At 35.7% G+C, this 17,383-nt stretch overlaps 1 protein-coding gene across 3 annotated transcripts in view; it reads right to left on the bottom strand.

Moving 5' to 3' along the window:
• Window positions 1-17,383, bottom strand: part of CFAP36 (cilia and flagella associated protein 36) — a 29,775-nt gene that overhangs the window by 6,279 nt on the left and 6,113 nt on the right. For all 3 annotated transcript variants that reach the window (XM_015074214.3, XM_015074215.3, XM_027072422.2), the window contains 3 exons: window positions 5,951-6,065; window positions 2,415-2,502; window positions 631-682 (listed from right to left, as the gene is read on the bottom strand). In XM_015074214.3, coding sequence (XP_014929700.1) covers window positions 631-682; window positions 2,415-2,502; window positions 5,951-6,065 — 255 coding nt within the window. The remainder of the gene's footprint in view (window positions 1-630; window positions 683-2,414; window positions 2,503-5,950; window positions 6,066-17,383) is intronic.

Genomic DNA, 17,383 nt, shown 5'->3' with positions numbered 1-17,383 from the left:
GGCGCTTAACCGACTGCGCCACCCAGGCGCCCCTATGGAAATAGTTCTTAATGGAAGAACAGTATGCCAGGAAATATAATAACTAAACCATTCTGCGGCAGGCTGATAATGTTAAAATCTTCAGGAGACCCTCAGGAGTAACTATAGCTGCTGTTTCAAACAGTAAAGGAATCAAAGAGAGTGGGAAAGTAAAATATTTTTCTTAATTGTCTCCATTCATAAAATTAAGGGAAATTTTTAAAGGAGTCTCTCAAAATATGAATGATATTACAGTTTTGGGGAGTTAATAATCTCAATGTTTACTGGGTATTTAAAAGGTAGGTTGCTGGATGGGTTATAAAGTGAATATGGTTATAAAGTTACATATAAATGCTTAGAATTGCCAATAGAATACGATACTCTGAGGAACTGTGTGGTTCCACATAAGCAGCAAAACCTTGCCATACAAACCTAAGAGATAACAGCAATGAGAGAAACCTGGCTGGCTCAGTAGGTAGAACATGAGACTCTTGAGCATGAGGTAAAGTGTTCAAGCCCCATGTTGGGTGAGTTTACTTTAAAAAAAAAAAAAGAGAGAGAGAGATAACAGCAATGAAATACTTCTACTATACTAATATGCTCTGTGGGCACCTGCTTTTTTCTCTTCCTTTCTTCTTCCTGGTCATATTCCTCTTTTGATTTTCTGAAATATACAAAAATAAGGTAGAAAAGTAAATTTTCTTTTTTGGTCAAAGAACAAATATTCAACAAACAACATTCTAAACTAAGCTCACAATGTGTTTAAGGAATCTTGGAAACCAAGGTGGAAATAATCAGGCTTTTCTTAAAGCAGCTTAGTCAACTGAGAAAGACATATAGATATACACGGCATAAAATGGTAACATAAAATATGGGTTTATTCATTTCTTCTGGAAATGTGAATGCCCCAAACTGAACAAAGATCTACAGATTTGAAATCCCAAACCCAAATTTGAATGGCAAATCTGATCTCTCACTTTAAAATTATGAGATCCATCTCTCCCCCCATTCTAGTTTTTCCAGTGGCATGGGAGTTACCACAAAGCTCTCCTGATATCATTATGCCAAAGCCCTATCAGCTTTTGTAAAATGCTCACTGAGGCCCTCTGATTTAGAGAAATAACCAAGTCAACTCTCGTACGTGTTCATAACTAAGCTCTACTACTCTACAGTAGTACATCTCCCTCAAAAACCTAAGGGCTTTTTAGAAAATAAAATCTAAAAGTACAATGCTGATCAATTTTCAGACCACGAATCAACCAACAGAAGCAACCAGTACAAGTCAAACTACCAGTCCTCTAAACCTATTACCAATATCCTTAACTCTTCAAACCTATAAACTCAAAGCATCCTGTATTTTCTCAGGCTCCCATCTGCCCCTGCTGTGGGAAGTACGACCTGGCCAGAAGAGGTTGGGTTCACCTGCACACCTGCCTCCCTCCCTACAACCACTCAAATCCCCTGGAAATAAGCACTAAGTCATGGAGGTCCTTCCATAGTTCCTCACTAGACCCATCCTCCTACTGACCATCCTGCCTGTCCTCCCTTCTGCTTTGAAGTTGAAACGAGGGGGGTAGGGCTGGAACTACAGGATGTTAGAAGACAGTCATGTGTGTGGTTAGGGCTGAAGAGAAAGGAAGGGCCCCCAAAGGACAAGGCCCCATTCTGTAGGGGACACATTGGCCACAAGTATCCTTTTGCCCTAAGCCTATACATTCTCAAAGGAGATTTAAAAATTAGGTACTTCAATTGCCACTCCCTTCCAAATCTCCCAGAGGGGTCAAGAGACAATAGACCCAAGAGAAAAAGAACTACTCTTTTAGTGTGCTGCACAATCCATGCCAGGCATTTGGCAGAGAATCATGTAACTGGGGCAAGGAAGAGACCCACAAGACAGTCATCTGGGATGAGCACTTCCCACTGTCTACTTTTCCCTTGCAGGGTACCTGCCCAGTCAGCTATTCGGCCTGTGGAGTCTGAATGTCCAGCTTCCTACTGTTAGACACCTAGAATGAGCCATCTCAAATACCAAGGTCCAGAAGCCATGGAATGTCTTGCTTACTCAGGCCACTATGCCCCTTTCCAGGCATCAGGATGGGTCTACTGCAACTTTTCCCACTGGTGGCTAGTTTCCTGTTCCCATGATGAGAGGAGAAAAAGACCCTCCCATTTGGCCTGATATAGTATGAGGCATGTGAAAATCATTTTTTCTGTCAATTAAAAAAAAGTTATACATAGTTATAAACAAGTACAATGATAAATCATTTTTATGGTTTTCAGTAGAGAATATAGATATTTTTTACAAGTTCATAATATTTTGGAGATAGAAAACATATATACAGATCATATCACAATATTACTAATGATTCATTCAAAAAATAATTAAAGAAGGATACCTAAGAACTTCCCTCAGGATTTTCATCTCTTCCTGTTCAAGATCACTGACCACATCAGAACCATCTGTTAAGCAGTCAGGTAATACACCTGTTCAAAACCAAAGACCACACAAAAGAATATAAACTCAACTGAAAACATTTATTTCTCACTACTCTAACTCACCAAGAAGTACAAATCAGTTTATTCATATCTTTCGTTTTAAAAATGTTCTCAGCTATTATCTAATTATGGTCTTTTTAACTTTTTCTTGTTTTAGAAAATCAGCCCCACCAAAAAACCCACAATTTTACCTAGAATTCTCTTAGTAATTATTTGTATTACCTATTAAAAATAACCATAATATAGCAATTAAAATTAGTTAATATAAACTATCACCACCCCTAATCACATACTGAGTATAAACCACTGAAATCATTAAGCTCCTAATAATAAAACTATGCTCTTAAAAGTATCCCTTAAGTGTGAAAAGAGTTTACAAAACAAAATATAAAATACTTTAATTGAAACAGTATGTTAATACTCTTCATTCATACTATAGCAAATGCTACTGAAAAGAGCCCTGCTTACTACATGGGAAAAAGCACAGTGCTAAGCACTCAGGGACAATATAAAGATGAATAAAACAATCTCTGCCCTCAGAGCCTCTATCTAGATATTGGGCCAATAACTATAAACTAGGGCAATACCAGCTTTGGCCCAAGCAAATAATAACTCACGGCAAGTAATTTTAAGAATTGGTTGAATTTGCTTTATTACCTTTATCTTCCTGATAAGCAGGTAGACTGGTAATCAGTGTTGTGTTCATATCTATGATTAGTATATTCCCACAACATCAGCAGCATGTCTCTTAATTTTTACCTTCCATTTTCTCTATTCACAAATGACTATGGGATTTTGGATCCGCTCTAAATTAAAGCAGCTATATGATTCTAATCCCCTTGGTGTTTAAATACATTTTTAATTAAACTTTTTATTTTGAGATAATTGCAGATTCACATGCAGTTTTAAGAAATAATACAGAGAAATGCTATGCATGCACCTTTTTTCAGTTTTCCCCCAATGGTAACATCTTGCAAAATATGGTATAGTGTCACAACCAGAAAGCTGACGTTGATAAAACACATCGATGCATTTTTGCTCAGTCAAAAGATATACAATTAGTATTCTCTAATAATATTTCTAAGGAAAATTAAAAGAACTAAGGAAAGAATAATGCAATAGTATGCAATACTTCAAAGCCATCAAAATAATGCTCTGATTTGCATTTCTCCAAAAATTCTTTGATAAAATACAACTAAGAATCCAAAGAGCCTTTGAATGTTTCTTACCACAATTTTCAAATGATCTGCAGTTTTTAGTACAATCAACAATCAAAATTGCTCTAAGGTACTATCTACCAGATCTAAGCTAAGCAACATTCTTAAATCCAAGTATTAAAAATACTATGGCAGAAACTAAGTCTTAGTTTTTACCTAAAAGTAAGCAAACAGTCCCACTCTGTAGTTTGACACCAGCATTAGTCTGCATCGTTGTCTCATCCTCTCTTGCTAACATAAGCCAGATTTGCTTAATTAGCAGGTAGCCAAGTACTTAGAGGCTGAGCCCTACCCCACCACAGCAGAGTGATTCATGAGTGACTTAAGCCAATCATAACAGTCTCATTTCCCCTGCTAGACGGTTTAAGAAAGGCATGTGACCCAAATCCTGACCAATAGGACCTGAGGGGAAAATTCCTAGGAGGCTTCTATGCAAGTGTTGTCTTGCTAACAAAAAGAGATGCACAGGAAGAAACACCCCTTTTCTTCATGAGATGTTGCTGAGTCTTATTCAATGCAGTTAGAGTACAATTATGAGAGAAGATCCTGAGAATAGAAGAGTATAAAGATGGAAAGCGTCAGATATCACTGAGTCCTTAACTTAGCCAACATGGACCATCTTCCTTTTCTCCTTTTTCTGGACTTCTTGTTCTGTGAGATGATAATTTCTTATTGATTAAGACATTTTCACTGAGGCTTCCTGCTAATGGCAGCCTGAGGCATCCAGCCAATGTACTTGTTCCCTTTCTTTGTATTAAATCTAAATGAGTTTCCAGTTAAATTCAAACTGGAAACTACAGAGTGCCAATATCAAGTTCACCATCTCTTTTATCAAAATTGAGCCCCCCCAAAACAATTTTAACTAACATAAAATAATTATTCACATTCTCTATCCAATAGGTCAGAATAAAGCATAATTTCAGGAACATTCAGAGAAAAGGATTTTATAAAGAAAACCATGGTACAAAGACAAAGAAAGAGACTGTTTTCCAAGTTTCTTTACATCAAAGTCACAGCACAATGTCATGTGTAGTTCAGGGTTAGGGTGGTGTTATCTCCTACCCACAGACATCACCTCTTTCACCACTGTGAAAAGCATCCTAGGATCTTACAGAATAGTTATGGTGGTGGTTGACTCTAAGAGATAGTCTCTACTCACATCAGACTAACAAGAGGGCAATCCACAAGGGGCCCTGCAACACTCCAATGTTTGCCCTGCAACAACAGAAACCTCTTGTTGCGTGTTCCAGATCTTTAAAAGCAAATAGTACAACAGAACTATAGCTCTCACATGTTCAAGAAACCATTTTTACAAAAAGGTCCTGCTGCCAAAGAAGAATATATAGGCATGGTCAAGAATATCAGTGTGGTCCATTGAACAAAGGAACATATAGGTATCAAGGTCAGGTTATTAGAGCCAGAAATCTGAAAGGAGATAAGAGTCTGGATTGAAAAGGACATAGTACAATAATAAGTATGGTTAGAAATTCAGATGTTTTAGGTCAAAATGTCAAATGTAATTCAAATACACAAAAAAGGGAATAAAAGCAGGAAAAGCTACAGAGAAACTGAGATTAGGCAAGAGAGTCAGAGAACAGATAAAACTAAAAGAGGGTTACTGGGGCTTTGAATTCTGTATTCCTTTCCACCTGATGGTAGTGCAATCATACCTGCCCATTTCCCTGGAACAGTTCTCAGTTTGGTCCCAAGACCAAAAGTTTTAGCATCACCTGGAAACTTGTTAAAAATGCAAAGTATTCAATCCCACCCCAGACCTACTGAATCAGAAATGGGAGACAGCCATATGGTTTCAACAACCCTCCAAATACTTCCAAAGCTCACTAACTCTGGAGAGCCACCGTCTCTCACAAAGGTCCATAAGCCAGAAGGAAAAGAGAAGTCCCCTTCTCTCAACAGTAACTATAACTGTGACCACTCAAAAATACTGAATTTCATAAACAAAATGGCTAGGAAGAAAAATCAAGCTCTCTGAGACCTAAATCATCATTAAATTAGATTCTAGTCTGCTTTCTTTGAGATGGCAAACACACACTGATCAGGAAGATTATCTTGAGTCTCTTAAGTCAGCCACAGATTTTCAAACTTGAAATAAATTTATACAAAGCAGCTACACTTAAAGACCATAATAGAATCAGAATAATCAAAACTGAAAAAACAAAATGCATTTAGCAATTCAATTTCTAAATTCAACACTTTACCATTTCTCTCTTGAATTATTCGAATGGCTTGCAGCTGCATTTCAATGTTTTTCTGGACCATCATTGCCTTAAAGATAGTAAAATCTTCTGCTGCCAACACAGGTTGCAAAATGGCCTATGGAAAGAAGTCTGGAAGTTAAATGAAGATTCAAGTTTTAAAACTATTTTCCACACAGATCATTTCTATGGCAAATCATTTCTATCAACTCAGGAATGCTGTATTAGTATTTATGGTCAGATGACTCAAAAGGAAAATTTTAAGATTCTAAAAACCTTTAATGCAGGCTCTCAAGAGGCTAACTCTCCCAACCCCCATGCCTCCAAGAAGCTAAGGCTGATGGCGATGATACATTTTCCAAATGAGCCAGTGCTGAGTAACTCTGAAAAACAGCACAGAAATTGGACTTAATTTTTTAAAGTTACAACTTCAGTATCTGGATTTGTTTTTCAGCCGAAATAAAGATACCTATTTGGTTTTTATTCTGTCACTTGAAATTTATAGTTAATAAATCAGTAGTTACAAAATTATCCCTTAATTAATAAAAGTACCAAGTTAAATAAAAGTAAATGCAAAAAAATGGAGTCTGGATATTAAGTGTAATGAGGTATTAGTAATATGAAAACACAATTATAGTTCTCCTGCATGTAGAAGGCTTCATATAAGAGGTAATTAGAAATTGTAGTGTGAAATAATTTTCTGGATTAAAAAAATATGATAAATTAGGGGAAAAACTAAGATGTCTACCTGGAGTACCCAAATTAACACTTTTTTAACTACAGGGAACTATTGCTATATTAAAGAGCAAACCAATTCCCAAGCTAATCAACAATAAGTAAAATAAGATTTGAAATGTGTGAAAACCCAAAACACTCAAATTTTATGCACTTACTAAAATCTTATTTCAAGCTTTACACGCTATTGATGGAAAAATTGAACACACAAAATCATGCAGAGGCAACCAAGGGTGTGCTATTGTTTACCAGGTGGGCAGCAGCAATAATGTCAGACATCTCAACAAAACCTCCATCCAAGAGCTCTAAGCAGAGAAGGAGCCCTTCTCCCAGCAACCAGCTCCCACCCTAAACAACCACAGTATATAGGAAAAAAAAACAAAATGCAAAAGCAGCTCTCTGTGACATTTATAAAGAGTCAACTGAAGAAAAAAATGATGGAAATTCTTTCCCATTAAATTCATATACACTGTTCAAAAGGCCCACAGCAGGGCATAGCAGATAGGCTTGACTGAAAGTTTCAGCCGAAAGCTCAGTATTGAAGACACTTGTGGACAATCTCTGTAATAGATGAGTGATGTTTGCCAAGACATCTTTCTATGATTATGCCCCCACAAAACATTGTTCTGGGGCTTCCTAGACTTCTTATTAGTGATATCAAGGACCTTATCCTCATCACTAATAAACTCTTAAAGGGCAATGCTACTGAACAGCAATGTATCAACTGGGGCTTCTATCAGCAAGTCAGAGTTTGAGATGATACTTAAGTATGTTCCTTGATGCATCTAAGAAATGCATATTCCTAAACCCTACCATAGACATAATGAATCTAAATTTCTAGAGGATGGGTGTCCATGTATCTCCACAGATAATTCTTACAACATTAAAGCTTGAGAACTACTGAAACATTGGAAAAAATGAGCCCTTAATATCACAAGCCCACTTCCTGCTTGACCATGTACTAGCTGTGTGACTCTGGACATATCATTTAGTCTTTTGAGCTTCAGTTTCTTCCTCTGCAAATTAGTACTCTAATAATAATAGTAATACAGTATTTTGTTGAATCTAAGATTCCATAGATGAGTAAAATAAATCATTACTTCATGTACCAACAAGAAAAAAGAAGCTTCCAATTACATTATGTCATTCATTATAAAATGCATTCTCATTTCAGAGATATTACAACAGGAAAAATTTTCACGTTAGCATGAAATAAATTTAATAATAACTTTCTGGGGTGACTGGGTGGCTCAGTCAGTTAAGCATCCAACTTCGGCTCAGGTCATGATCTCACAGTTCATGAGTTCAAGCCCTGCATCAGGCTCTGTGCTGACAGCTCAGAGCCTGGAGCCTGCTTCTCATTCTGTGTCTCCCTCTCTCTCTGCCCCTCCCCTGCTCATGCTCTGTCTGTTGTCTCTCTCTCAAAAATAAATAAACATTAAAAAAACAATAATAATAACTTTCTGGTTGGGTGTTGGAATTAAGTAAAATGAGAAAGCACTTTTTAAACTGAAAAGTACCCATAAAAGTAATTGTCCTCGTCCTGTTGATGCTGGTTAAGTATCAAAATGGTGCACTAAACCTAACAACTTTACAGCAATGGGGTTCTTCTGGTTCAAGGAAATGGATGTGAACTTCCAACAAAGGCAGTTGGAGGAACTAAATACAAGAGTTAACTCCAAAAAAACCAGTTTAAAAACAACAATCCCCCAAGTAGCCACTAAATTATCTGAAATGTCAAAGTATTTTGACAGAAGACTGTGAGATCAAGTATATGTGATGTTATTTGTTTGAGAAAAGCACATTAACAAAAAAATGAACACTGAGTATTTGAGAATCTAACTTAAATGAGTTTACAAGACGTTCAAATATATTCATACTTAGCCTAAGATTACCCTATGGTTATCTCTGCTTAGAGTTCACCATGCCATATTTTGAAAGGTACAGGTGATTTCATGTTCTCAGACTGCTCCATTAATAGAACTACAAGGAGAAACAGATGAATTCATGATTACATTTGGAGACTTCAATACCCTCTATCAACAATAGATCCAGCAGGCAGAAAATCAGTAAGGACATAGTTGAACTGAACAGTACCTCAGTCAACTGGATCAAATTGATATTTCTCCAACAGAAAAATACACATTTTTCTCAAACACACATGAAAAATTCACCCAAATAGACAACATTCTGGGGCATAAAACACATCTTAATAAATTTAAAAGAATAGGAATCATACAAAATATCCTCTTAGACCACAACAGAATTAAACTAGAAATCAGTAACTGAATGATAGATGGAAAAAACTAAAATTCTTGCAGATTAAGCAATACACTTCTAAATAACACATGGATACAAGAAGTACAGGGGCTTCTGGGTGGCTCAGTCGGTTAAGAGTCCGACTTCGGCTCGGGTCATGATCTCACCATATGGGTTCAATGACCACGTCAGTCTCTGTGCTGACAGTTCAGAGTCGGCAGCCTGCTTCAGATTCTGTCTCCCTCTCTCTCTGCCCCTCCCCTGCTTACACTCTGTCTCTCTCTCTCTCAAAAATAAACAAACATTTAAAAAAAAGAAAAAGAAGAAGTACATACAGTTGAACAACATTAGGCTTGGGGCACTGACCCCTGTGCAGTCAGAAATCTGCATATGACTCCTGACTCCCCCGAGCTTAACCACTAATAGCCTACTGATGACCAGAAGCCTTAGCAATTATATATTGCACCAATTAACACATATTGTATTTGCTATATGTATTATATCCTGCATTCTCACAATAAGCTACAGAAGAGAAAATGTTATTATGAAAATCATAAGGAAATTAAAAGGCAACCTACTGAATGGGGGAAGATATTTGCAAAGGACACATCCAATAAAAGGTTAGTATCCAAAATATATTAAAAATTTACACAACTCAACACCAAAAAACCACATAATCCAATCAAAAATGGACAGAAGACATGAACAGACATTTCTCCAAAGAAGACATGAATAGTTGCTCAACCTCACTCATCATCAGGAAAATGCAAAGCGAAACCACAATGATATATCACCTAACACTTGTCAGAATGGCTAAAATCAAACACAAGAAACAAGAAGTGCTAACACAAAAAAAGTAAAACACAAAAAACAAAAGAAACAACAAGGATGTAGAAAAAAAGGAACACTCATGCACTACTGGTGGGAATGTAAACTGGTGTAGCCACTGTGGAAAAATAGTATGGAGCTTTCTCAAAAAATTAAAAATAGGATAGGATCCAGTAATTCCACTACTATTTATTCAAAGAAATGAAAACACTAATTGAAAAAGATATATGTACCCCTATGTTTACTGCAGCATTATTTACAATATTTACAATAGCCAAATTATAGAAGTAGCCCAAGTATCCAGTGATAGATGAATAAAGAAGAGGTGTGGGTTGCCTCGGTAGTTCATTGGTTAAGTGTCCAATTCTTGATTTCAGCTCAGATGATCTTGCAGTTTGTGGGTTTGAGCCCCACATTAGGCTCCATGCTGACAGTGCAGAGCCTGCTTGAGATTCTCTCTCTCCTTCTCTCTCTGCCTCTCCCTAGCTCTCTGTCACTCTCAAATAAATAAACTTAAAAAAAAAAAAAGAGCTGGTATGTGTGTATAAACATGCACACACACACACACACACACACACACACACACACACACATGCTGGAATATTAATTATTCAGCCACAAAAAATAATGAAATCTTGCCATCTGCAGCAACATGGATGGATCTAGAGAGAAAGACGAATACCATTTAATCTCATTCATATGTGGAATTTAAGAAGCAAAACAGATGAACAAAGAGAAAAAGAGACAAACCAAAACCACACTCTTTAACTATAGACAATAAAGTGATTGCTACCAGAAGGGAGGTGGGTGGGGGTTTAGGTGAAATAGATGAAGGGGATTAAGAGTAAACTTATCATGATGAGCATTGAGTAATGTATAAACTTGTTGAATCACTATATTGTACACCTGAAACTAATATAAAACTGTATGTTAACTATACTAGAATTAAAATTAAAATTAAAATTAAAAAAAACAAAAAGAATGGGCGCCTGGGTGGCTCAGTTGGTTAAGCATCCAACTTCGGCTTAGGTCATGATCTTGCAGTTCGTGGGTTCAAGCCCCGAGTCAAGTTCTGTGCTGACAGCTCAGAGCCTTCAGATTCTGTATCTCCCTCTCTCTCTGCCCCTGCTCCACTTGTGATCTGTCTCTCTCTCGCGCTCTCAAAAATGAATAAACATAAAAAAAAATTTTTTTTTAAATCTGTGTAGAAGAGGACCCACACAGTTCAAACCTGTGTTGTTCGAAGGTTAACTGTAGTCTTAAGGGAAATTTCTTGTTAAAAGAAATTTAAAAAAAAATTTTTTTTAGAGAAAGAGAGCACACGAGTGGTGGAGAAAGTGGGGGGAGGGGCAGAAAAAGAAAGAGAGAGAACCTTAAGCAGACTCCACACTTAGTGCAGAGCCCAACATGGGGTTTGATCCCATGACCCTGGGATTATAACCTGAGCCAAAATCAAGAGTTGGACACTCAACCAACTGAGCCAGCCAGGTGCCCCTAAAATATTTCTAGCTAAAAGAATATACAACTTATCAAAATTTGGGGAGTACAGTAAAAGTAGTGCTCAGGGGAAATTTATAGCATTAAATGCATATATTGAAAAAGAAAATTACCTAACATCAATAATCTAAGCTTTCACCTTAGGAACTACAAAGAGCAAATTAAATCCAAAATAAGCATAGGAAAAAAATAGTAGAAATTAGAGAAGAAATCAACTAAATTTAAAATAGAAAATCAATAGAGAAAATCAACAAAACTAAAAGTTGATTCTTCAAAACTATCAATAAAAGTGATAAACCTCTAGCCAGGTTAACTATGAAAAAAAAAAGAGAAAAGACATAAATTACTAAAATCAGGAATGAAAGAGGATACATCACTACAGATCCCAGGGACATTAAAAGGATAATAAATATTACTGACAATTCTATGTCCACAAATTTGATAACCTAGATGAAGTGGACCAATTCCTTGAAAAACACAATCTGTCAAACTCACACAAGAATAAACAGAAAACTGGAATTTGTCTATATCTATTAAAGAGAAGGAATCAATAATTAATAACCTTCCAAAACAGAAAGCACCAGGCCTAGCTGGGTCCACTGGTAATTTCTACCAAAAATTTAATGAAGAAATTATAAAATTTCTCTACAAAAAAAAGATAACATAGAAGAAAAGTTACAGATTCATATTATTTCTCAAAAAAATAATGATTAAATATTTGCAGAAGTTAAATAGCATAGCCTATAGAATGATGTAAAAGATGTTCTATTGATTCAAATTATTGAGAAAAAAAAGTATGACTTTGAAATTCCCTATCTCTTCCATATATAACTTACTCAGTGTGTATGCTATTTTCCTACCACCCCTCCTTGCATGATTCAGATTAGGATTTTACATGTAATTGAACATGCATATGCTGCCCTCAGATAAGAATCTTCAAAAACAGGGAAAAAAAAGGAATTATACCAATTTTTTACAATCTCTTCCAGAAAATAGAAGCAGAAGGAGTACTTCCTAAGCTATTTTATGTAGCTAGCATTATACTAATACCAAAACTAGACAACGACACTACAAGAAAGAAAAGCACAGAACAGTATCTCTCATGAACAGAGATACCAAAATATCCAACAAAATATCAGCAAGTTGAATCCAACAGTGCATAAAAAGAATTATATACCATGACCAAGTGGGATTTATTCTAGTTATGCAAGGCTGATTCAACAGCCTGGAATTAATTAATGTAATCCATCACATCAAGAGACTAAAAAAGAAAAAAATCATACGATAATATCAACAGATGCAGAAAAAGCATTTGACAAAATCCAACATCCATTCATGATAAAAACTCTCAGCAGATGAGGAATAGAGAGGACTTTCCTTAACCTGATAAAGAACATATACAAAATATTGACAGCTGGGGCGCCTGGGTGACTCACTAGGTTAGGCAACTGACTTTGGCTCAGGTTATGATCTCACATCTCATGAGTTTGAGCCCCCACATCAGGGCTGTCAGCACAGAGCCCAATTCAGATCCTCTATCCCCCACTCTCTCTGCCCCTCCCTCACTCACTTTCTCTCTCTCTCTCTCTCTCAATCAAACATAAACATTTTTTTTTAAAAAAAGCAAAAAACATTTAAAAAAAAAAACCTGACAGTGAACACCATACTTAATGGTGAGAAACTAGATGCTTTCCCGTTAAGATCAGAAACAAGTCCCCTCTTCCCACTCCCATCCCATTCCCATAATAGTGGAAGTCCTAGCTAATGCATTAAGAAAAGGAAATTAAAGGTACAAAGATTAGGAAGGAAGAAATAAAACTGTTTTTGTTCACAAATGACAGGATTGACTGTAGATTATTCCAAAGAATCAATTTAGAGAAACTTCTGAAGGGCGCCTGGGTGGCTCAGTTGGTTAAGCATCCGACTCTTGGTTTCAGCTCAGGTCACGATCTTGCAGTTCTTGAGTTCAAGCCCTGCATCGGGCTCTGTGCAAATGGTGCGGAGTTTGCTTGGGATTCTGTCTCTCCCTCTCTCCCTACCCCTCCCCTGCTCATGCTCTCTCTCTCTCTCAAAATAAATAAATAAGTATTAAAAAAAAAAAAACCTCCTGGAACTAACAATTAATTATAGCAAAGCTGCAGGATAGGTTCTGTACAAAAATCAATTGCTTTCCTTTATACCAGCAATGAATAATGGGAATATGAAACAAAAAGACACATTTACATTATTTCTACAATAAAATAAGTACTTAGGAATAAATCTAACAAAATACACAGAAGATCTATAGTAGGAAAACTAAAAAAACTCTGATGAAAGAAATCAAAGATAATCTAAATAAATGGAGAGATATTCCACGTTCATAGATAAAAAGACTCAATATTGCTAACATGTCAATTCTTCCTAATTTGATCTGTAGATTTATGCAACCCCAAACAGAATCCAGCAAGTTAGTTTGTAGATATCAACAAACCAGTTTTTAAATATACATGAAAAGTCAAAAGACTCCGAATAGCCACACAATATTAAAAAAGGAAGTCAGAGCACAGACACTAACTTCAAGACTTATTACAAACAACAATAATCAAGGGGCACCTGGGTGGCTCAGTCACTTAAGTGTCCAACTCTTGATATTGGCTCAGGTTATGATCTCATGATTCATGAGATCGAGCCCCATGTCAGGCTCTGAGCTAACAGCACAGCTGGCTCTCTCTCTCTCTCTCTCTCTCTCTCTCTTTCTCTCTCTCTCTCTCTGCCCCTTCCCTGTTCGTTCACTCTCTTTCTTTCAAAATAAATATATAAACTTAAAAAAATAAACTACAATAATCAAGACGTATGGTATTGGTGAAAGAACATACAAATAGATTAATAGAACAGAAAGAAACTGAAAACAGACCGACACAAACATAGTCAACTGACCTTTGACAAAGAAACAAAGGAAATCCAATGGAGAAAAAATCATCTTTCCAGCAAACGGTGCTACAATGACAGGTCATGCAAAAAAATGAATCTAAACATTAAACTTACACCTTTTACAAAAATTAACCCAAAATGGAACACAGATTTAAATGTAAAAAACAAAACCATAACACTTCTAGAAGATAGTGTAGAGAAAATCTGGATAACCATGGGTTTGGCAATGACTTCCAAAGATACAACACCAAAAGCATGATCCATGAAAGAAAATCGATTAAATCGTGGACTTCACTGAAATAAAACAAAACAAAACAAAACAAAAAAACTTCTGCTCTGTGAAAGACTTTGTTAGAGAAGGAAAAGATAAGCCACAGAAGAAAATTTTGTGAAATATTTGCAAAACCCATATCTGATAAAAAAAGACTTGTATCAAAATTGTATATAAAAAAGCCTTATAATTCAAGTACTAGAAAACAAACAACTCAATTTTAAAATGGGCAAAAATAAACCACTACACACATATTAGAATGGCTAAAATGCAAAAAACTGACAATACCAAGTGCTGCCAGAGATGTGGAGCAACAGGAACTCCCATTAATTGCTGGTGAAAATTAAAAATGGTACAACTACTTTAGAAGAGAGTTTGGCAATTTCTTACAAAGCTAAACTTAATCTTACCATATGACCCAAAAGTCTTGCTCTAGGTATTTGCCCAAATAAGTTGAAAACTTTTATGTCCACACAAAACCCTGAATATTAGTATTTAAGCTACCAAAATGTCCTTCAAAAGGTAAAGTGATAAACTGTGGTACATCTACATAATGGAATATTACATGACAATAAAAAGAAATGAACTATCAAACAACAACAAAAAAAAAACATGAAAGAACCTTAAATGCATATTGCGTAATGAAAGAAGCCAGTATGAAAAGGTATATACTATATAATCCCAATTATATGACATTCTGGAAAAGGCAAAACTAGAGAGACAGTAAAATGCAGTGGTTGCCAGGGGCAAGGATGGAAAAGATAAATATGTAGGACACAGCGGGATTTTTAAGGCAATAAAACTATTTTGTAACATACTGTAATGGTGGATATATGATATTTGGCAAAACCCATAGAACTGGACAACACAGAAAGTAAACCTTAATATAAACTGTGGACATTAGTCAATAATAATATATCAATGCTGACTTACCAATTTTAACAAATATACCACACTAATGAAAGATGTTAATATGGGACACTGTATAAGGCAGCTGGGTGGCTCAGTGAGTTAAGCATCTGACTTTGGCTCAGGTCATGATCTCACAGTCCGTGAGTTCAAGCCCCATGTTGGGCTCTGTGCTGACAACTCAGAGCCTGGAACCTGCTTCAGATTCTGTCTCCCTCTCTCTCTACCCCTCTCCCACTGGCACTCTGTCACTCTCTCTCTCTCTCCCTCTCTCAAAAAATAAATAAACATTAAAAAAAATTTTTTAAACAAGGGACATGGTATTATCTGCTCAATTTTCTGTAAACCTAAAACTGCTCTAAAAAATAAAGTATTAATATTTAAAAATCTTACTAGCACTCATACAAAATATTGTTTATTATCCTGCGTGTATTTTAGAAAATGAAAGTTACACTACATATGTAATCTCTTCAACGATACAAGTTATTGGAAAAACAGCATAATTTTGCCAAATTACTATCATAATAGTATCTATCATAATACGAAATATTATGATAATACTATCATAATACAAAAGTATTAATGTTTATATTATAAAAGTCAAAGCAAATCAAGTAAAAAACAAAAGTAAAAAATACTGTTGTCTCTTGCCATATAGAAGTCTTCTGCAATATGGTACATAGAAATCAATGATGTACTTTATCCTCAACAAAAAATCACAAGGAAGTCACAATGAAGGAAGTCATTTTTGCCTCCTTCAGTTGTAAAATACCACAAAATTACAAAATTCAACTGAAGATGACTGAGCTAATAAGTATCTCAGTAGTTACTATATTATCATATTTTCTGAGGTTAATTCATGAGAATTTTTTAAGAATCACATATATAACAGAAAAACATGTCCTCACAGATTTTTTGTTGTTGTTGTTTTAAACTAGAGTTCTTCATCTGATGCATTCCTTGCTATTCCTGCTGACATCAATAAATAGAGTATGGCAGAAGCAGTGGTCTAGGCATAATGATGACCAAACCCGATGAAAAGAATTTTGTTAAGTGGGCTTTAGCAGTCAAATTCAGTGGGAGCTGGTTAAAACAACTGAAACCAAACCAAGCAAACCAAACCAAAATAAAAATTACCTCCTAAGTAACCCAGGGCAAGCAACTGGTTTCTTGAGTTAATTCTTAGGCACCCTATACTGGCATATGTAATCAGCATTCTGATCTTTCTGTGTAAAGATTACATTATTGCTGCAAAGCAGTAAATAACATAGTTTTGAGCTGTTCTTCTGGTAATGGTGATGGCCTTGTGCTGACTGAATCAGGTTACTGCTATTCAGTATCTGATGCTAAGTGTTTGCTCCATAAGGGAATACAGCTAACTAGTCCACATGGGGATTGAACCAGTGACCCTGGCCTAATTAGCACACTGCTAATCAACCACCAAAATAGCTAGTATTAATTGGGAGGTGCTTCCATTTATAGATCACTTTATAAATGTCAGGTATTGTGCTAAATGCTTTATGAATATTATCTCTTAAATTTTGCAAAAACCTTCCAAAGTAGATACTACCCATATTTTACAGATATGGAAACTGAGAATCAGAATGGATAAGAAAGGAAAACAGTACAACAGTCTCCATGGTCTTGTAGCTAGCAAATGAAACATCTAGGACTCAAATCTAGGTCTGTCTGTATCAAAACGCTTGTCTCCTACTACATAACAAGACTGTATTACTAATCAACTCCAAATAAATCAAAAGGTCTTATATGACAGAACAAAAGAGAAAGATGCATTACTCTTGAACTAAAAAGAGTATCTTAAAATCCTGAACATCTTCATTCACAAATAATTTAAAGTTATCCTAATAGTGAAAACAAAAGATGGATAAGTCTGCCATTAGCATGAATATCTTTATTCACAAAGTAATTCAGGCTAATTCACAATGGCTTAATTAAGAGGTTGACAAATATTAACCAAAATAGAAAATATTCCTGAAAAACAAGGAAAATTAAAACAAATATCAATG

This window comes from Acinonyx jubatus, chromosome A3 (assembly GCF_027475565.1).
Source record: "Acinonyx jubatus isolate Ajub_Pintada_27869175 chromosome A3, VMU_Ajub_asm_v1.0, whole genome shotgun sequence".
Taxonomy (NCBI): Eukaryota; Metazoa; Chordata; class Mammalia; order Carnivora; family Felidae; genus Acinonyx; species Acinonyx jubatus.
Note: the sequence above shows the minus strand (reverse complement) of the source record. Positions and strands in the feature narration are given on the sequence as shown.